At 46.8% G+C, this 23,001-nt stretch overlaps 1 protein-coding gene across 1 annotated transcript in view; it reads left to right on the forward strand.

The window, feature by feature from the left end:
* The window catches only part of LOC118769286 (ephrin type-A receptor 3), a 123,388-nt gene that overhangs the window by 93,440 nt on the left and 6,947 nt on the right, over positions 1 to 23,001 (forward strand). The window contains exons 9-12 of the mRNA XM_036516337.1: positions 8,753 to 8,820; positions 9,249 to 9,374; positions 11,354 to 11,539; positions 22,581 to 22,642. Of these exons, the coding sequence (XP_036372230.1) occupies positions 8,753 to 8,820; positions 9,249 to 9,374; positions 11,354 to 11,539; positions 22,581 to 22,642 (442 nt within the window). The remainder of the gene's footprint in view (positions 1 to 8,752; positions 8,821 to 9,248; positions 9,375 to 11,353; positions 11,540 to 22,580; positions 22,643 to 23,001) is intronic.

Below are 23,001 nucleotides of genomic sequence, written 5' to 3' on the forward strand. Positions count from 1 at the left end.
TTTATCCAGTGCCTCAGAGGGAACAAGCCGGGATTTATTACTGTGTATTTAATCCACAGCGTAATCAGCTTCTCAGCCAATAATCACCTGTACCGCAGTAAACCTCTGTAAGTGTGGGAGTCACACTTCTCCCCCGCTAGCGTGGAACGATTGGCAAGCGGGACTGAGTTTCTGTCTGGCGAATAGGCCCTCATCCAGCCGGCGTTTGTCCTTGACAGGGTTTTTTTTTTTTTTTTTCCTTTTCACACCTGGTTTTTTGACGAGTTAAGTGATTTTGCAAGGAAAAAACTATTTAAAAAGAAGTAACACTTGATTTTAGTTCCTTGTCAAACTTGAGGACAGGGGCTGATTCATTTCCACACTCACACATGCATGCAGGCACACATGTATATACACCTGCATTATGTATTTATATTGTATTATTGTCATTTAGCAAATTCTGTTATCCAGATCAACTTACATAGTTCACAGTTTCATCCATTTACACAGCTGGATATTTACTGAGGCGACTGTGGTAGTACCTTGTTAGTACCTTGCCCAAGGGTACAACAGCAGTGTCCTGACATGGAATCAAACCAGCAACCTTTTGGTTATGGGCCCTGCTCCTCACCAGTACACCACACTGTTGCCCCCATGTGGGTTTTGCACACGCCCCTTTCAAAAGGGGCCTGTGTCCTTTAGCACGGCACTCTGCTTTAATGGCTCTGGGGCAGAAGGTGTGCGAAGTGAAAACAAATGTAAGCTGCCCCGTGTAAGGGCATCTGCTAAGCGGATAAATAATTAGTGCTAAGTGTGCAAGTGGCACCGAGTATTAATGATAATCTGAAGAAACCACTCTTTCTGATTAAAGCGCTGGAATAAAACAACCATTCCTCTGCCCCAGCGCCGCCCCTAATGGCTCTACTGTAAGTCACACTCTGGCAGACGAGGGCTTCTTAAATCGCGTGGTATTGAATCTTAAGGGGGGAAAGTGCTATTCAATCAAGGACAAAAACAGAGCCATCCCCAGATTAATCCATCACAGTCGCTTTTCCCCGCAGGCGGGATTAGCGTGGTTTTCATTGAATCTGCCTGTTTTTTTTTTTGTTTTTTGTCATGTCGGTCTGAGCACGATGCCACCTGATTCTGTGTGGCGAATAGGCCCTCATCCACCTGTAAGATGCCACCTGATTCTGTGTGGCGAATAGGCCCTCATCCACCTGTAAGATGCCACCTGATTCTGTGTGGCGAATAGGCCCTCATCCACCTGTAAGATGCCACCTGATTCTGTGTGGCAAATAGGCCCTCATCCACCTGTAAGACGCCACCTGATTCTGTGTGGCGAATAGGCCCTCATCCACCTGTAAGATGCCACCTGATTCTGTGTGGCGAATAGGCCCTCATCCACCTGTAAGACGCCACCTGATTCTGTGTGGCGAATAGGCCCTCATCCACCTGTAAGATGCCACCTGATTCTGTGTGGCAAATAGGCCCTCATCCACCTGTAAGATGCCACCTGATTCTGTGTAGTGAATAGGCCCTCATCCACCTGTAAGATGCCACCTGATTCTGTGTGGCGAATAGGCCCTCATCCAGCTGTAAGACGCCACCTGATTCTGTGTGGCGAATAGGCCCTCATCCACCTGTAAGATGCCACACACAGCCCTGAAGCTCACCCTTGTCCTCCAACTATGCCCATCTGAGGAAGCCCCCCCCCCCCTTCCTCAGACGGGCATAGTTGGAGGACAAGGGTGAGCTTCAGGGCTCATTAACCACGCCTCCCGTGTAAATGTCCAATGGCAGCAGAGAGAAGACCACCACGCAGCTGTAGGCCAGCACTGGGAAGAATGTGTGGGTGTTTGATCAGGGTGTAAGAAGCGGCGTGCCACTGCACTACATTGGCATAGACAGGTGCCGCAGGGGTGCTGTGTGTTTGGGGCGTGTGTCGGGTGATGTGGAGGTGAGTGCAGAGTGGGATGCGTTGGCGTGATTGGGCAGGTCTGTTGAGTCCTTGTGGCACGGCCATTAAACAGGTAGGTTTGGCACTGTTCTGTGCGCCGTGCCTGTGTATCGGCTGTCTCAGTGGCATTTCGGCCTGGTATTGGAATTCCCTCCCCCTCCTCCTCACCTGCCCAGGAGGAGAGCGTTTCAGCTCCTAATGAAAGGGAGGCCAGGTGCTTTTGATGTGGGGTCCTCGCAGAGGTGTCTAAAAGGTGGCCCGCAGCGCTGGGCACGGATGTTTCCAGCCACACTTTATCTACCTCGCTGTCTGTCCCTCTCTCGCCTTTTACAGGATATTTTCACAAGATATTTCCTAAAAAGCATTATTAAAACACACCACAGCCAGCAACCTTTGGCAGTTTGACAGTGAAACTGTGTGAAGGTGCAGAGGTTTAGGAGTGAATTTTTGAAAAACATCAGAGGGAATGTCTCTCTTTATAGGTGCCATTTACTTCTCGCTTGGGAAGTTATGGATTCTGTTTGGACAGAATCGTTAATGATGTTACAACATCACATTGCACAAAGCAAACTAGTGGAAAAAAAATCTGTAAACTCTGTCTCTATATTGTGTGTGTGTATATACAGTTTTTATTGCGATTGTAAATGGAGTGCGGTGCATGCTTTGATGTAACATAATTCACACATTTGGAATTGGCTAATATTAATGAAAAAAATCATAATTATATATATCCATTGGATCTTTTATTTGATTCAGTTTCGTTTTGTCAGTCGGTCAGTAGAAGTTTCAAGACTGAATTTCGCTGCCTCACTGCTTTGGCAATCCCAATCCTCCACAGTCTGCCTAAGTGAGAACGAAAGGACCGAAGAGTGAGTGATCATGACCATGAATGACATAAGCACTGGAGAGCCTTACACAGGCAGTGACACACAGGCTGAGTATGGCTGATGCATGGCGTGGAGATACTTCTAAGTCAGTGCAAAGACTTAAAAACAGACGTTCTGGAGTCATATTGAAGAGACTCTTTGTAGTGGACAGCCAAAACTAGCAAATGAGTAAATGTTCACTGGACGATGAGATGTTTTTATTTTTTTTTTGTCTTATTTTATTTCGAACCCTGCCTGCTTCTTGTGCTTACCAAATGGTGTGGCCCAGATTCAAGGTCACGTGTTGATTGATGAACAGGAGGGCAAGGTTGAACGCAAACTGGAAAACGCATGGGCTCCGGGACAGGTAATTATAGATTATAGCGATAAAACTACCTTATGGAGTGTTTCCATACACACTGTTTACGTTTTTCACAGGTCAGGCCTCCTTTCGGAAGGGAATATAAATAATAAAGCCTGCCCTTATGGGTGAAAACATCTTTAAATAGTTTAAAGTATGACTAACGTAACATTCAGGCCTTAAAGGAAGTGGCGTTAAAAGACTGGCGTGATGGAGAAACTCAAACTCAGGTGGTCCCGGGAGACCTCCGCCACAGGAAATAGGCCGCTCATTTCTATCCTTAATTGAAATTAGTAAACGGCTGCCGGCAAAGGCACGTTCCCAGCGAGCAGAGACAGAGACAGAGCGCCACGCAGAGAGAGGGGGGCCCGACTGGGCGTGTTTGACCTCCGCGGCGCGGCGAAACGTTCCCTTAGCGCCCCGCCCCCCCCGTCGCGGACGAGAACTTCTCCCAGTATATCAATTTCAGCTCTCCAGCTCCGGCAGCTTTTATCAGTCCAATAAAAGCCAGGGCTCCGTGTCATATAAAGTCTATATTAAGGGTAAAGAAGCAGCGGCTTTCAGTTTGGCGTTTATCATCGGCAGTGGCTGTGGGCGCTCTTCAGAGAGGCGGCCAAGGTTGCGCCTCCGACATCAGTCTCTGAACCGGTTCATTTTCTGTCAGCTTTGGCACGGAAGGGGAAGTGTCACGCGTGCTTTCAAAACGGGCTTTTAAAATTATTTATTAATATATTTATTTAATGTATTCAGTCGGGGTGAAACGGGAGATTTATGCGTTCGGTTTTCAGCGCGTGAAGCTGTCAGCACCATTTTTCATGCTGGGCGTGCACCTCGTTGTCAAGGAGAGGTTATGTTTTCTTTTGATGTGTCTTTGTACCCTCCGTTGGCATCGGCCCTGAACTGTTAGGAGAAGTAAAAGTGTTTTCAGAGAGGGGTTTCTGCGGTTGATCTTAGGAGGAAAAGCGCGGAAGACAAAGGCGTCTGAGTCAGCTTTCGCCCGGAGCGCAGCTCTCTGTAGCCCGGGACCGGCTCATTGCCATGCTGGGAGTGCGCCGTGAGGACGTGCTGTGAAACTTCTCCTCGGGAGGAAGTGAAGGGGAGAGGGGTTAGAACGAAAACTCCGCATCAGCACAACTGCCCTCAACTTTCCCTGCGTGTGAAGAGCGCAGACGTTCAGATGGCGATAGAGATGGTGTTTGAAGGGGAGGGGAGTGCGTGTACAGTATTGTACAGAGTGTGTGTGCGTGTGTGTGTGTGTGTGAGTGTGTGTGTCTGTCCATGTGTGTGTGTGTCTGTCTGTCTGTCCGTGACCGTGTGTGTGTGCGTGTGTGTGTGTGTGTGTCCCTGGTGGGGAGTAGAGGAGAAGAAAATAAAAAAAGGTAGAAAAAGAGAGGACAAGGGGAGAAAACGAGATGGGGAGAAAGAGAGAAAGGGGTGGAGAACAGCTATGACAGAGAGAGGGATGTAAAAACGGAGTGAGAGGGAATGTGAAGGGAAGAGTACTGTGGCTTAAAAGTCTCAATGGACATCCCGTCATGTTAAAAGAATGGAACTGATATGCAGATATTGAAAAAAGAAATAGAAAGAGGAGCATAATTTCATCCTGTTCTCAGGAGAATATTTGAGCCTTGGGAGATGAGAAATTATATGAGCCATTGGAGAAGTTTCAGTGCAGGTCCTTTACCGGTGGTGAAGGACCGCATTAAAAATGTGAGAGGACATCTTCGCCTCACCACAGTCAGACTTCACCTTTTTAAATGGGAAGTGATGACTTCCATTCAAATCATCAGATTACAGAGGTTTTTATATTTCTATATTTCATGGGCTGGCGGTGGTGTGACATAGCAGCTGTGGAAAAGGAGCTGTTTAATAGCTGGCAGGGCACTGCTGTTGAAACCTTGAGACAGCCACTTAACCTGAGTTTATTCAGTGAATATCCAGCTGAATAAATGGCTAACTCGGAAAAAAAAAATAAATAGAAAAAATAGGAGCTATTCAAGTTGCCCTGGGGGAGGTTTATCTCTAAGTAGCTTCCCATTTAATGATGGCAGTGCTTGGCTTCATGAAGCTTTCATCTGTTACCAGAGATTCACGGATTTGGACCAATCATACTGCTTTGCTAAGGAGGGTCCTTTGATTGGTTCAGTCTTTGGTTTACAGCACACTGTAGCTACCCCCATTAAGGGGTGATTGAAACCCGAGTCTCCCAGTGCCAAGTCGCCACCCGCATAAATAACTGTCAGATGTGATTATTTTTCAGGTGTTGCCGTCAGTGCGTTTGCTGACCTTCAGCTGGGAACGCTACCTTGCCCTTAGCAGTGCTCCTTTTTATTTCCAAGGGCTGCGCGCTCATTAAAGACAACGGAGGCCCGACGCGTTTGATTCCTAAATGAAGGAGGGTAATTTGTTGATTGAATATGAATGATGAGATTCTGAGAGGAAGCAGGGCGATTGGGGAGGGGGGGGGGGGTGCAGCCGTGACCAATAATGACCCTGAATAACAATGCAACGCGCTCTCGACGTGTGTGTGTGTGTGTATGCTCACATATGAATATAATATGTAGTATAGCAATGTATATCATGTAATAGCATATAATGTATAGAATAGTGATTCAACCAAAACCATAAAATCTGCACTTATTATGTGGATACCATCTGACATCTCTTTTTATTCCACTTAACACTTTAGCATTGGAAAGTTTTATAACAAAACCACGATCATGAAATGTCAAATCACAGGCGCAACAGTGAAATTGTGTGTGCAGTTAATTACTATTTAAATTTTGTACTGTGGCCCCTTTCCACCTCTTCTCAGAGGCAGACAGAGGGGAGGCTTGTACCCCGCCCCCGACCATCTGAACTCCTGGTAATGACAGGGGGGAAGTGTTTCACCAGCGCGCCTGTGCCCCTACGACCGAGCTGGCGTGCCCTCCCGCAGTGACAGGGGGGAAGGGTTTCACCAGCGCGCCTGTGCCCCTGTGACCGAGCTGGCGTGCCCTCCCGCAGTGACAGGGGGGAAGGGTTTCACCAGCGCGCCTGTGCCCCTGTGACCGAGCTGGCGTGCCCTCCCGCAGTGACAGGGGGGAAGTGTTTCATCAGCGTGCCTGTGCCCCTGTGACCGAGCTGGCGTGCCCTCCCGCAGTGACAGGGGGGAAGTGTTTCATCAGCGTGCTATGTGTTGAGCTGGGGCAGCAGGTGCAGGGGCGGGGCCAGCGCACGGGCCCGGGGGGTCCTGGGAGAGCGCAGCGGTCGGCAGGAGGTGTAATTCACTCTGTGTGATTACCACATGCTCTAATCAACTCCCCCCCCCATACCCCCCTCCCACACACACACACACACACCCCTGTGGCAGTGTGTTCTGCTTAATAGGACAAGTTTGGGGCCTGGCGGGGGGTAGATGATTGCAGACGCATTGGCCTGAGGTGTAGGGGCGGGGGGTGTTGAAATAACAGGTGGGGCCTCCCCTCTCAGGGGACACGCCCCGGGGAACACCTACCCCCAGCATCTGCCGTTCGATTCCCTCCTCTCATCACCTCCCTCCCCAGCCAGCCTCCTCATGAGGAGCCTGCCTTTTCAGCTGTGTAAAGGAGGTAACAAGGAGGATTAGAGAAATAATGAATGTAATATTTCTCAAGCCAAAACCCTCCCCCCCTCTCCAATGCCCATCCTCCACCACCTCCCTCCTCCTAGTCCAATCCTGGTGTCCCCTCAGCCCCCGCCCCCATTCCCGCTACCCGAACCCCAGACAGGCAGCAGAGAGCGACCGAAAGGCGTCCCGGTGGAAAGGTTCATCATTCCAGCCAATTAGGAGTGTTTACACAGCGATCAGATCCAGTTTGTAACAGCCAGATAAAATAAGGATCAAATGAGAACGGCGGACGAGGGACTGTCATTAAGGTTCTGCGTGTTTTAGACGGGCACACACACGGCCTGGGGAGCAGAAAAACTGCCACCACCAAGACGAGTGTGTGTGTGTGTGTGTGTGTGTGTGTGTGTGTGTGTGTGTGTGTGTGTGTGTGTGTGTGTGTGTGTGCGTGCATGTGCGTGTTTGCGTGTGTGCATGTTTGCATGCGTGCGTGTGTATGTGTGTGCGTGTGTGTGTGTGTGTGTATATTTGTGTGCGTGTGTGTTTGTGGGTTGGTTTTTCCACAAACAGAAGTCACTGCAGTGTCTCTCATTCCTTTGGTGGGGTTTTTGTTACTGCTCAGTGTAGGTGCCTGCACAATCGCGAAATGCGTTTGACGTCTCCCCAACGCAGTTACGAGAAAATCCGCTCCGAAATGCATTTCTGATTATGATAAAAGCAAAGGGAGTGTTATACATTTCACATTACTCCGTCGTGGATGAGGGTGCTGGACATTAATAATTCTGGCTTACGTTAAGAGATATTACAGAGGAAGCAGAGAGGAGGGGAGAAAAAAAGGTAATACGGGATATTAGTTCCCGGAGAGGTGGGGGAAATGGATTTTTCTGCAGTATTTTTGGCTTACATCTCAGTGCCGTTCTGAAGTGAACATTAAAATTTAAAATGTAATATCAGATATGTGCTCAGCGTTATCGAGTGTGGAGCGCCTGGGCCTCGGGGGTTTGGGGGAGGAGTGCTCCTGAAAGGTGGAGAGGGAAGATCGGGCAGGTCCGTTAAAAAAGGGTAGCCCCTCAGAGATAGAGTTTCAAAGGGCTGGGTGTCACCAGAGGGTTGCAGGTTCAATCCCCTCTGTTGCCAAGCCCAGTACTTGAGCGCACCTAACACCTCTCTGCCTCCTGTTCAGCATTACAGAGATGGACTGGGGTATTACAGCCCTAAGGGTTCCCACGGTCCTCGAAAATCCTCGAAAATCCCTGAAAGCATATTCACCTTGAGAAGTCAGGGGAAGCAGTCAGGTATCCCACTGTTCATGAGCATCGCCCATACCTAAAAAAAAAAAAAAGAATGTAAGCTTTTTTTTTTCCCCTTCAGCAGCGATCGAAACACATCTGTCTTTCTTGCGGCAGTAACTCGCGGGCTTGATGTAATTTACTGTGAGGTCTAGCAATGTCAGCGTGCTGGTATATCTTACAAACTGGCTGGCACACTGGCTTCTGCATCAGGTCCTATCCCAGAAGTCACTGCTGACCGGTGTTGCCAGCCAGGAGCGTCCACATGAATGTTCCGTTGTTTTTGCCTTTGACTTTTAGTAGGCTCCAGTTAAGATTTTGAGCTCGTAAGAATTTAAGCAGGGTAGGAACAACTGTAATTAGTGTGGATGTGAAAGGAGAGGTCAGGCTGTGACCCCCCCCCCAGGCTGCGAGACCTAAGGGCGTGCTTCATTGGTCCACAGAGCAGCAGAGAAGGGGGTGTCCATAGATGCCATGTGGGTCATTATGCAAATTTATGAGTGTGTCTAATGGCTGTGAAGAGCCTTTTCCTAAACTTAAAAACACTGATGCAAACACACACACACACACACACACACACACACACACACACAGCCGTGAAAATTCACACATTCTTACCAGCACACACACGCATGCACGCACTCACCCAAAATGAATATTTTACATTGGGTGACCTTCATCCAACATACAGCTGTTTCTTGTGTATTTCAGACACTGTGGATACATCAAAGCTAAACAGGACCCCGACGAGGAGAAGATGCAGTTTCAGCACGGAAGAGGTAGGGGGCGCCGTCCTCTGGACCGTGCTGAAGTTCACCTTGACGCAGCCGAGCGAACATCAGTCTGGATAATTACTCAGGCAGTACATACAGAATCTCAGCACGCATGCATTGGCCATCTGTATGGTTAATTGGAGCAGCACTGGATGAGCTCACCTGTAAACACATGACTGCGTTTGTTTGACAGACTGCCACACATATTACTCTTGTCAATGTCGCAGTAAGATCCATGTTTCTATAATGTGTGCGGTAGCTAATGATTAACGATCAGCATAAACAGCTCTCATTACCTAATGTGTGTTTGCCCTCTCGTGTAAGATGGTGCCTGATGATGTTGAAAATGTTGCCGCAGTCTTGCGAGGGTAAATCCGTGTCCTCGTTAATGAAAGCGTCTTCATCCCGTCTTACTCTGTCCCCGCCCGCCGCAGTCAACCTACCGGGGAGCCGGACGTATATTCACCCCCACACCTACGAGGACCCCAATCAGGCCGTCCGCGACTTCGCCAAGGAGATCGACGTCTCCAGCATACGCATCGAGCGAGTCATAGGCGCAGGTGAGCCTGGGTTCCCGTGGTCATGTGATCTTTCTAAGCTCAGGATCAGGGCTCTGTGACCCTGTGTGGTGAGATGGAGAACCCTACTGAACCAAGGGGGCATGTGTGCATATAACAGCACACACACACACACACACACACATATACACACACACGCACATACACACACACACACACACACGCACATACACACACATGCACACACACACACACACACACACATACACACACACATACATACACACACATACACACACACATGGGCAATTGTACATGTATAGAAATACACAAAAATATGCACGAACACACACACACATGCAGATTGCGCACACACATGCGCACAAGTACACACAAACATATGCACACACACGCGCACTTTCACACTCACATATGCGATAACACACACACACACTCACATACACGCACACACATTCATCAGTATCAGGAACAAACACAAATTGTCGCAGCGATAATAGGCCCCCTCTTTAAGTTCAATCAGAAATGTTTCAGAAAGAGAGCTTTCAGCTGATTGCTGCCTGTGTCGTCTCAGGACACTGTTACTGTGGCTGAGGTTAAGGGTCCACAGCCCCATGTAGCTAATCTCCGTCTCCCTGCCTCTCACTGGAACCGTCTGTTGCTAATAATGACCCTCTGAAAAGCCTTTAGCTGAGGCCTGGTACATACACATACAATACCTTAGTGAATCTGCAGGTATGTGGATCTTTGCCACTTTGATGTGTGGGGCTGGTGTCTTTCTGGAACAAAAGGATTCTGTTCTGTTCCACACTGTTCTGTTCTTTTCTATTCTTATTCATTTTTATTCTATTTTATTCTATTGTTTTATTCTATTCTGTTCTACTCTATTCTATTCTATTGTTTTCTTCTGTACTGTTTTGTACCTTTCTGTTAAATCCTATTATATTGTATTCTTTTCTGTTCCTTTCCATTCTGTTAACCAAACTGACTGATAAGGATCTGCTTCCAGCTGCATTAAAGCAACTCATCAAGTCCTGGAAGCTCTCAGAGCGGAGCAGAGGCGAGAGGAGGGAATGTATCAGGGCATTGCATCTCACTATAATGTTTCATATTGGATTAGATACTGTTGCGCCTCCGTTGCTGTGAATCTTAATAGTACGGCATCACATAAGGACAAGCCGGCAGTGGATGCATGCTGTTTTATTCTGTCACTCTGTGACTTGTTCTTTGTCAATGAGCCATTGTTCTTTTCTTCCATGGCATCTCATGCTGATATAATTTTGCATTGTTCTTTTGTGCTGCACTCTGTGACGATTATTTTGTGGAGTGCTCTTCATTAATTCAAATATGGATTGGCTGATTGATTGATTGATTGATTGGTTGGGTGATCTCAACAGGAGATGTGCACTGCTACAAGAGGCCTCTGTGAGCACCATCTGGCCTCAGTCTTATTTCCTGCTTATCTTAATAAGTTATCATAGAGCAGACCTTGTTTGGGGATCTTCAATGGAAGACAGAATTAGCAGGATACACCACTCTGTCCCGGTTCTGAATGCCTGTCTTTAACCTCACGCTCCAACCAGGCATTCAACAATTCCGACTAAACTATTTATTAGCATTGTAGAGGGCTTGGTCCTCTGCCAGGTCATCCAAGTTACATGACATTATTGTCATTTATCAGATGCTCTTACCCATAGTGACTTAGATAGGTTACAATTTATACATGTTACCCATTTATACAGCTGGGTATTTACTGAGGCAATTCTGGGTTAAATACATTGCCCAAGGATACAGCAGCAGTGGCCCAGTGGGGATTCAAACCAGCAACCTTTTGGTAACGAGCCCTGCTCCCTACCACTATGCTACACTGCCGCCCAGATCCAATGATTTGATGGAGATTTGATTGGATACTTACAGGTATGTCATTGCGCACACACACACACACACACAGGTATGGAGGTTAACTCTTCATCTCTCTCTCTGTGTCTCTCTCGTGCCCGCAGGAGAATTTGGGGAGGTGTGCAGCGGGCGTCTGAAGCTCCCCAGCAAGCGTGAGATCTACGTGGCCATCAAGAGCCTGAAGGCGGGCTACTCTGAGCAGCAGAGGCGGGACTTCCTGAGCGAGGCCAGCATCATGGGCCAGTTTGACCACCCCAACATCATCCGCCTGGAGGGCGTGGTCACCAGATGTGAGTGATCGACTGGCACTAGCCTACCTGGCCTGCACAGGTGGATGGAGATGCTGTTTTTAATGTCCCTGAGTTTATATACACAGACAGACACACACACATACACACATACACACACACACACACACACACACACACACACACACACACACACACCACCACCACCCCAAACAACCCCTTAGAAACCCTGTTTACCCCAACAGTGGGCCAAATTTGGCTGAACTCCACTGATCATAGGGGTAATCAGCTGCGGTGTTCACAGACAGCCGCTTTCCATTGCTGAAGCAGCGTTGATTAACGCGCAGATTAGTGCCAGCTTTCCCCGCGCTTGTTTTCAGTAGCGAGGTCTCGTGTTAATGAGGATCAGACAGGAGTTTCCATCTGATAAGGGCTGCAGCAGCGCATGCTGCCTGTTTGCTTACCTGATTGTGTTTGTGTTTACGCACGGAGCGGGGTATACGGCAAGCCGGGGGGGACACACAGGCTCCACAGGGGCCAGGGGAACAGTGCATGTGCTGGCTCGCTGCTGGTCATTTTCTCTGTGTTATGTAGAGTTCACTACATTGAAGTACACTACACTTAGCCCCCTCGGTCTAGTACACTGCACCAGACTACAATAGAGTACACTAGACTAAGCTTAGCTCCCTAACTCTACTATACTACACTACTCTACACTAGAGTACACTTGACTGCCTTGAACTCCCTCTTTCTGGTTCACTACACTACACAGGAGTACACTAGACTATGCTTAGCTCTCTCAGTCTGATTCACCACACTGTATAACCCTACTCTAAGTCACCTCGTTGGAATTCACTATATTTAAATCTGCTTTACCTCCACCATAGTACCATAGTCCCTTCAGTGTAGTTCACTATACCCAAAGCTGTTCTACCCATAATTCCCTCAGTGTAGTTAACTATACCTAGAGCTGTTCTACCCATAATTCCCTCAGTGTACTGCACTGTACCTAGAGCTGCTTTACTCTATGAACCTTCAATGTTTTTCAGTACATTTGGACCCCTTTAGTGCAATGTTCCTTCATTTCGGAATTCCACAGGCACATTTCCACAAAGGCTGCACAGCAGATGTGAGATAAACCTGAGGAAATATGTACTTGCTCTCCGATTACGGATTTAATTCTGTGTGCCTTTTCCTCTCCCACCGAAGTGAAGTAACGCAGAGAAGGTGGGAGTTGTTTAAATGTGTCACAGCCGAAACGCCGGCTGTCTGACCTAGATATTCTCTGACTGCCGGTTCCTTCAGAAGGGTTCCCTCCCTACAGATGAGGCAAACAGGGGCCAGGTGAACTCTTGCCGGGAAAGACAGTCTCTTCAAAGGGTCCTTTCAAACGAAGAGCATGCTACAGAGTCCTTTGCACGGAGACATGATACCCTCGTCCACGAAACGCCATCGCCAATGAGCAAAGTGACAGCCTGATCAGCGTAGCACCTATTCCTTAACAAAAGGACCATGCATATTTATGACCCGATGAATATTAATAATCCAAACAGTTAATTGGATGTGTGTTTAGACTCATGAATATTCAGCATCGCACATATTAACAAAACATTCGTTCCCTCAACATTTCCTTTTCCCCCTCTCTCTCGCTAATATGAAATGCTAATTCTGGCCTTTTGTTCAGTTTTGTTTAAACAGAGTTTATATTACTCTTACCAGAGAACCGCGAGATTCCCTTCACATTAAACAGGCAAATGTTGCATAATTTCCTGGATCCCATTATTAAATTCACTTCCCGCGGAAAGTGGTATTTTAATGTACTCTGTGCAAATATCGGGTTTAATTGCATTCATTACGATAGATAAATTCAATTTTTAAAATATACACACAGAGGCTCAGACGCGGGAGGAGCGCAGCAGTAGTGGCATTTTCGGGGTGTAATTTGCTCTGCGGGGCGTCGTAGAGGAAGAGGGGGTGCGCTGTCAGCCGGGGCAGAACCGGACCGGAGCCAGCAGTGACCCGTGACCTGCACCCCTGACCACGGGGCTCTCAGCCGTACCCAGCGCCCCCAAAATAAAGGGTCTCCATATGGGAGACGGCCGCGCTATGGATTAGTATGTGCATCCGAGTGTGTGTGTGTGTGTGTGTATGTGCGTGCGTGCATGTGTATTTGCATAGGAGTGTGTGTGAGTGAGTCTGTATGAGAGAGAAATGATCTTTTGCATATGAGAGTGTATACGTTTGGGTATGTGTGTGAGTGTGAGTGTGTGTGTGAGTGTGTGAGTGTGCACATGTAAGAGGAAGAGAGTATCTGTATATAGGAAGGTTTGTGTGCGTGTCTGTGTGTATTGTGTGTGTGTAACACAGAGCGTGTCTGTATACGTGTATTTGAGCGTTTGTGTTGGAGGGGGTAGTCATTGTATAATGATAGCAGATGTAATTGCAGGAGAGGCAGAGTAATTTCACAGATCACAGCTCACTTTGTTGGCTGGGGAGATGGAGGGCAGGGCAGAGAGCAGGTCACTAACCCCTACACCCTGTGTTACGGACCCAGCTGTTAATGGCCTCCCTCAAGGGTAATGGGAATACTCCAGCCAGAGTGACAGCGTGTGTCTGTGTGTGTATGTGTGTGCGCGCGCATGTGTGTGTGTATGTGTGTGCGCGCGTATGTGTGTGTGTGTGCGTGTGTGTATGTGTGAGCGCTCGTGTGTGCATGTGTGCGTGTGTGTGCGTGTGTGTGTGTGTGTGTGAGCGCTCGTGTGTGCATGCGTGCGTGTGTGTGTGTGCATGCGCATCAGGCAGTGTGCGCGGCATTGGGTCTCAGATAGCATTATGTTAATAGAATGATAGAAAGGAAAACGGGAGCTGCTGTGATTGGTACTTTTTGTTATGCAAATTTACCCGGAGCTGTAAGAATGCGCTCAGAATGGGCTTTTATTCTTTATCACAGCGCATATCTAAAAAAATGCATAGCTGTCATCATCTCTGTTATCTTCCTTTGTGTGGCTAACTGGCAGATTATCTGCTTATCTAATCTTTGATAACAATAATCATTTATCAGCTGTCTGCGCCTGCTGCCGTTCTTTGTACTAGAGCTGTGCTGAAGTCTGTAATTTGGCTCTCTTTGTGCTAAGAACAATAGAACCCGAAAGTTTGTTAGACTTTTGAATGGTGATGGAAATATTGTTCCGTCTTCTCCAGCGTTTCCTATCCACGGCTTAAGCACTCAGCCTGTGTGGCAGATCATTTAGTCCTAAATCCGTTTAGAAGTCTTTCTCGCGCCGTTGTTAGATAACATTCTCTTTCGCTCCTCTGCTTCGTAGGTCATTACAGTGACATTAGGCCTACCCCGGGGCCGAAATCCTTTTGTTCGATAACCATTTAAAGCTCTGAATTAGTTTTCAATAAATGGAGAGATTAGCCTCGGCAAAAAAAAAAAAAAAAAGGTTAGCCGAAGTTGTTCTGAGCTCAGCGCTGAGCAGGATCGACGAAGAACCTGTTAAATCCCAAAATCCAGGGTGCTTTATGATGTATGTCTCCCTCCATCCAGGAGATCGATACTCGCTCTACACCAAGGGTATCCAAAGGCAGCAGACTGGCTCCCAGAAACAGGGAAAAAAAACAATTTGATTTCAGGTCAGGACTGTTGTCTCTGAAAAACCGTGACAGATAACATCTCCCCTTCCCTGTTGCATTGGTAAAGTTATGTTGAAAGATAGTGGTTAAGTGTTTTCCTGGTGATTGACAGGTGAGGTGATTTAGACTTAACTGTGTATGTAAACATGTGAACAGCTTCTGTTTTGCTTCATTGCACAGTGGATGCTGGGGTACATTGTGCGTTGAGCAGTGAACTACACTTTAATTCAGCAGAAAAAACAGCCACTAATATCTTGTGTTTAGTGAGAGAAGAGGCATGGCGGGTCACGGACTGCGCCATCTGGCTTTTTACGGAATGTCTGCTGTTGAGAAGAGGTGTTTCTAATTGATTTTAGGCTGTTTGCTTGCTTCAGAATATGGGGTCAAGTCACAATCTGCATAGAAAGAGGAATTCAAGTCTTACCTAATGCAGCCATGCAAATCCAAATGACGGAAGCGCTTGCTGCTCAAGTTTTTTTTTTGCGGTAGAGCACTTCTTTAATGAGAGAAGCTGCTGTGGTTTCTAGCTATATTTTTACTTTTTTAACTTGCGTTGATTGGTTCAGATCAGGCATTTGTTGACATCGTGTGGCCGTTGCTCCCGCTTGGCGGTTCGCGAAGCCTCATGTGGGTACCGACCCTAAGTTCACCCATTGCAGGTAGCAAGCATAGGATAGCAACAGTGTCTGCATTATTTTCCCGGTCCAGAAGCAGTATTGGGATGGGCTCTTAGCTTGGCCCGGGAGTGCTGATGGAGCTGAATGCAGTGGAGCAGAAACTGCCTAGCGATTGGACAGCAATTCAGCCAAGCTGGGAAACGGACAGGAGGACGATATCTGCACAGCTGTGGCAAGCAGGCAGTGTGGAAGACACCTCTGACTGCAGTAGGACCCATCAGAGGTCATTTCTTGTTATGAATGACCCATCATGTGCCTTATCAGTGTGGTTTTCTGTCTTCAAGGATCACCCTGCTTCTGAGAACTTAGATGTCAGTTATTCTGCTTTCTGGCGAGGAGGACGTTTCACATGCACAGTACCATCCCAGAGATAGCGCCTCTTCACCCTAGGTGACATACTGCCACTGCATAATTCTGCGCTCCATAAAGCCCTTACGTATATGTAGAATCTCCTTTCATCTCCGGAACATTGTGGTGAAAATTAATTTTTTTCAGAAACGCTCAGTTGCAGGTAATTTCCCGCAAAGGGGTAAAGTGGCAGTAACGCGTGTGTTATATCCACTGCTTCTAAAGCCTATTTCAGACATGCCCACATAGCTTGGAATCTAATTTGGCTGATTTATGCAGAGTTCTTTTTACCCACAACATGTAATAATAGGTTTTAATGTAAGAGGCCGAGTCGCCTCGGGCGGGCTTGCAGAGTTATCACTGATTGACGGACAGGGTGGCAGTCTTTTTTTTTATAGGGCTGTTTTAATCATTCTTGCCAGTGTTGATGCTGAGAAGAATAATTACGGCGCACACCTTGGAGCGTATTGGTTTTGGGCATTAGTCAGTGTGATAACCTGGGAGCCTGGATAAATAGCTTATGACTAATTTACATAATGAACTTATCAAGCAGCCTGGCGCCTTTCCTTCAAAAATGAGATTTATTTCCCAGGTATTAAATTGTAATTTGTTGCATCCTTTAAGCAGGGGAACCTGTCGGCATGGAAAAAAGGACTGAGGGAGTGTGTGTGTGTGTGCGCGTGTGTGTGTGTGAACGTATTTATGTGCTGTTTTATGTGTGTGTGTGTGTGTGTCTGTCTGTCTGTCTGTCTGTGTCTTTGTGTGTGTGTGTGTGTGTGTGTGTGTGTGTGTTTGTGAATGCATGTGTGTGCAGTTTTATGTGTGTGTCTGTGTGTGTGTGTGTGCATGTGTGTGCATGTGTGTGAAATGAGGGCCACAATATCCCTTCAGTTCTTATGAAGTTCTTATGAACTGAAGATGATGATTATGAGATGAATTCTGGGGCACTGTGACCTCAAGAATTGGTGAAACCTTAAATTACAGCAGCAGACTTGACATGTGAGACTCAATGCATTCCTGTGCTACTCATTCCAGTAATGATCCTTAGATTACTGTCTTGCAAAACTGTACTGAATAACATCAGTGCAGGTCTGGTAACATTTCTCATTCTTCTCAGAGCTTTCTTTTGTATTCAGGTTCAATTTGAAAAAGTGTGACAATGCTGAAATTGGATCTGAGACTGAAAATAGAAAAACATTTATACACACTGTAACAGTAGGAACAAGCTAAGAAGATGTACTTAACACAGTCATGTAACAGTTATACACACTGTAACAGTAAGAACAAGCTAAGAGGACGTACTTAACACAGTCATGTGTCTCAGTATATTTTTACTATCTAGATTATTCACATTTCAACAGAATTAGGATGACTGGGATATGGCTCTATTCCACTTCTGAATCTTGTGTGTGTCCTCTGATGAGACAGTCTGTCACATGACACATGAAACCTGATTGGCTGAGGAGCAATGCAGTCGATAAATGGAGGTCCGCTACACAGTATTTTTAATTAAGAGCAGTTTGAATGATTAGACTGTACTGAGATCAGCATCCGGGCCCTGGAGGCTGATTGCCTGAGGCTGGAACCCAAGCGAGAAGAGACTCTCAGATCAGTGTCCAAAGAGATGCCCTCCAGTGCCTCTTTCTGCTTACTGTAAAGCCACCCCATTAAGAGGAATCAATGCTACTGCCACATCCATTAATACATCCATCCATCCAACTGGGTGCTGAGGGCCAAACCGCTTCATGTTTGTATGGTTATTGTCCGTGAGAACAAAGAAACAAATGTCCACAGGTCGAGTTTGTTTGTGTATATCTGGGTTAAGCTGAATTGCCTCTGCTGATTGCCTCTTGACTCTGTTGATGAAATACAGTGATATATGACGTCAACACCAGAATGCACCTTTTTTCGCTTTCTTTTTTCCTTTCTGACTGTGGAGTTTGGAATGTAGGGGTATGTAGTCCTGAAACATGGGTACAGGAACAAGAGTTCCATGGGGGGTTGCAAACCAGTACTCAAAAACCTTTGTGAGGAAATATTTCGACTACGTCCACGGAGAGCAAAAGTTTTAAAGTCCCAGATTTACAAGCAGCAGCATTACATCATCACTGAACTGTCCAGTCCTCTCGGGACACACAGAACAGGCAGAAACTGTTCTCCGGCTCCCATAAGACAGCTTAAACAGAGGCAGTGGGACTAAGACATTTCAGGGGCGGGGTGGAGGGGGGGTTGGGGGAGGAGGGGGGGGGGGGGGGGGGGGTGGGATAAAATGTTCCAACATTCGGGTGAATAACTGCAGTCTTATCACGAATTTTGCTTGCAAAGTTCAGCAGAATGGTTCAGGAAGAACTGCAGCAGGTCCTACTGCTTTTTCCGGTGTCACATCCGCTTGAGTCCTTTATGAATAAGATCAGCGTTCACCGTGCCGCCTCGTCTCCTGCCATAAGTTCAATTGATTTAGCCATGAACACGCGGAATCGGCAAGTGCTTTGTAACGAAGATCAACCTTCAAATCGCTGTCTGGTTTTTCAACGCTAAGTTGAAAAGGTTCATCATGTGGAGAAGCAGGTTTTCTTCACTGACCACTCGTTAAAACAAATATCGCTCAAGATCTGTCTTTCTACAACCTCTCTGATGGTAAACTAATTTTATTCCTCTCACCATGCCAAAGTCTCTAACTCACATTCACATTTCTCTGATTATCTTTTGTACTTTTACGCAATATGCTTGTTAAGGTTATTTTCTTGCAAAAGTGGCTTGGCTGATAGCTGTCAACTCAGGTATTATAATGTCCGAGCTTCTAAATGTGACAGAGAACAATGCAGGAGTCAAATAAATAGGCAATTACAATGCGAATCCATTTTTCAGCAATCATGCTTCATTGTCAGTTATAATCTAAGTGTAATGATTAATTTAGAGAGATTGCATTACTGTGTTTAATAGCAAAACCCGACTAAGTAGACCAAATTAACAAACACAAAAGCAATCTGTAGGACATCCTTTGCCTGGTGTTGAGTGTTGCTGGTCTCCACTCACATTGTCTGGGTCTTGGCCTGCAAAAAACCCTTGGCCATTTTCAAAACCCCAGTCTTACAAATTTGCTTATTATAAGAAATGCAATTTTACAGTTAAACATTCAAATAATGTAACTAGTTACACTGCCTGTTGCTTCAAAATGAAGTGTAATTTCAAATTTTTGACACCATATTAAAAAAAAAAATTAGAAGTCGTCTTGTTCTGATCACCTTTTATTCTGCTCACAACATTCCCTATTTTTTAGTCCAGGAGAAGCAGCATTTCAACATAGAAGACCTGAATGGGAGAAACAGAATAGGTTACTTAGAATTTACTTCCTCAGAACTTGTGAGGGAATCATTGCAGGGTGCCCTTGGGCCTCTTTGAGAATGTGGGCCCTTGCAGATTTCATGCACTCTGCCCAAATGTACTAGGAGCAGGACCCTGGACTTGAGAGATTTTGAGAGTTGTTGTGGGGGTCGGTGGCAGGAAGGGGGTGACACCCATGTAAGAATTAGAAACCATGCAGGAGTCTCCCGAGTATTTTACCCAACCTGCCCTGCTCTGGCCACAGTGACAGCTACATTAGTCTGGGGGATAAAAGTAGAAGTGAATTGGATTTTTATTTTTTTTGGATGGTGGTGGGTGGGGGGGATAAGCACTGAAAGAGGGTTGTTTAGATAGGGAAGGGCATTCATCACTGCGAGGGATAGTGATTTAATTTGGGTGATGCATGACGGCCTTCTCCCAGGCTTCAGAAGTCCGTGGTCTCCTGCTCGTGGTGATTACCCCCCCTCCACACACACCCCTCTCCCCCTTGCCCCCCCCTCTCTCTTGTCTCCCACGCGCTTCCCAGCATTACTGACTTGAGATTGGGGGAAAATGAGGCCAATTCATCATCGCTGACACGGCCTTATTTAGGAGTCCTGGACTCAGACATAAAAGTCTGTGTAAAATTTAGCTGTTACGCTCCTCCAAACAACCCCCCCCCCAACACCTGCCACCCTCGCTTTGACCGCCCTCTCTCTTCTGGAATGCCTGTAAGCCTCCTTGTCTGTCCCTCTGTCTCCTGTGGAAGTGAGGATGAGGGTGAGAGAGCGCAGAGTGGATGGCGTGATCTCGGCCTTGTTAGCGGGAGAGGGCGAGAGCGTTCGGCCGTGTCTGAGGAGAGGGCGGAGGAGGCGGTCTCACAGCACACAGTGCTCTCCCTCACCTTGTCCTGCTCTGTTAGTCTAACATCTCCCCAGTCTGTTTCACCTCTGTGTCCCATCTATCTCCCTCCACTGCCGACTGCCAGCCACAACTATTGTGATTTTACTCTGTTCCGCGCTGTTCTGTCTAACCCCCCCCCCACCACACACAGTTGGTCTGAGTCTCACTATACCCCCCCACCAATGTCTACATAGCAGTAGGTCTTGCTCAGGGGGTTACTCAGTGTGGGAGACTGTGAAGTGGGGTCAGATGAAGCCTGTTGTGGAAACCATGCATTGTTTCAAATGTTGATTAAATTCAGGTGGTTCCCCCTGTTGGAGGGAGAACTGTGCTTTAAGCTGATGGGTACAGACATGTCCCGTTCATTCTCGTCGCGCTAGCCAGCAGTGGCATTGTCTGTTAAATTGCCTTGTTAAAAGACTGGTTCTGATCTTTCTCCCTAATCTTTTAGCAAATAAGGCAAAGCAGTGTAGATTGGTTCCACTTAGCTGGGCTAAAAAGGATGTGTGAATCAGTCACTGACACAACAGACATGGTTTGTCTCTTTCCTCGGTTGGATGGATCAGCAATAGCTGGGCAGCAGTGTAGCACAGTGGTTAGGAGCAAGGCTTGTAACCGAAAGGTTGTTGGTTCGATTCCCTGCTAGGGGACTGCTGTTGTACCCTTGGGCAAAGTACTTGGCCATAATTTGCCTCAGTAAATATGCAATTGTATAAATGGATGAAATTGTAACCTACATAATATGGCCAAAAGTATGTGGACACCTGACCATCACACCTGCATGAGCTTATTGGACATCCCATTTCAAAACCATGGGCATTAATATGGAGTTGCCCCCCCCCCCACCTTGCAGCTATAACAGCCTCCTCTCTTCTGGGAAGGCTTTCCACAAGATTTTGGAGTATGACTGTGGGAATTTGTGCCCACTCAGCCAAAAGAGCATTTGTGAGGTCAGGGACTGATGTTGGACAAGAAGGCCTGGCTCGCAGTCAGCATTCTAATTCATCCCAAAGGTGTTCAACAGGGTTGAGGTCAGGGCTCTGTGCAGGCCACTGGAGTTCCTCCACACCAAACTCGTCAAACCATATCTTCATGGACGTGGCTTTGTGCACAGCTCCTAGCTGTTTCCGCCTGACAATGACAGCACTTACAGTTGACTAGGGCAGATCTAGCAGGGCAGAAATTTCACAAACTGACTTGTGGCAAAGATGGCATCCTATGACAGTGCCACATTTAAAGTCACTGAGCTCTCCAGTACAACCCATTCCACTTCCAAGGTTTGTCTACGGAGATTGCATGGCTATGCGCTTGATTTTATGCACTCGTGGCTGAAACACCTGAACTCAATGATTAGGAGGGGTGTCCACATACTTTTGTGCTGTATAGTGTATGTACATTGCTCTGGATAAGAGTGTCTCCTAAATGACTACAATATAGTACAATATAATGGAGAATAGGGTGGATGTAGCACTGGGCTTCAGCAGGTCAGGTGTGGGCTCTGCATGGGGAGCTCTGATGGGTTGGGGAGTGTACGGACGGAGGACAGCGGTGTCCCCGTTTTCCCAAGGGGAGACGGAGACCGCTTTGTCAGCTGGCGAGGATAATCAGGGGATTAACACCGTGACGCTCGACCGTCAGGAGGCGGGAGTGATTGACACTGTGTGTTTGCAGCTCTGGCCTGTCGGGGGGGTGGGGGGTATTGTAATCATTTGTAAAGCCCAGGTGTGAGGACTCGTGTTCTGCGGTTGCAGCTGACAGGACATCGTGGGGGTGAATAGTACTTCCATCAGATAGCTTAAGCACCCAACCACCCTCCCTTGTGAGTCAGTTCATCTCAGCACTCCTTGTACAGGAGCTTAATATCAGTGGTATTTTTGCATGGGAATATTGAATTGCTGATTATTCATTGAAGGTTTTTGAAAGATTTGGTTAAGCCAGATGAGCTGATGAATGTCTAGGGCAGTGACCAGGGTGAGGCAGGAAAGGAAAAGGGGGTCTACTGTATTTTACCCTCCCCCCCTCAAATAAAAAAGAAAAACACACCTGTCTTTTTTGAAGTTATAAATTTGAAGTTGTATTAAAGACTTGTAAAGGGCTAAAAACCTGTCACAATGCCAGATACATTCTAGACTACACAGACAGAATGAGGCTTAGTAGACCTCTAATGTAAAACTTGCTTTTTCCTCTTTTCCCAGGCAAACCAGTGATGATAATTACTGAATACATGGAGAACGGGTCTTTGGACACCTTCTTAAAGGTGAGTCAGAATAATTCACTACCTACACGCAGACAGCTAAAAGCTATTATAATGGTGTAAAGATGGTTCTTGCTTGGAGGACAGGTCAGTCTAATAAAACCACAGTAGCAGGGAAGGGAAAATCAATAGCATCTTTTGTGACATTATTTCCAAACTGAAATAAAATGATAAAACTAAAATGATGAAAATTAAAAATAAAAATTGCTGAGCAAATTTCAACCAACCTCAGTGCAAACACAACGAAATGTCATGGAAATGTGCCCCACCCCCAAGCACAGTTTGTAGTTTTCTACTTCTGTTGTCATCTTTGATAAATTGAGACTGAGATCCTGTTACACCAAAACCATTTTCTTAAGTGG

This window comes from Megalops cyprinoides, chromosome 2, assembly GCF_013368585.1.
Source record: "Megalops cyprinoides isolate fMegCyp1 chromosome 2, fMegCyp1.pri, whole genome shotgun sequence".
Taxonomy (NCBI): domain Eukaryota; kingdom Metazoa; phylum Chordata; class Actinopteri; order Elopiformes; family Megalopidae; genus Megalops; species Megalops cyprinoides.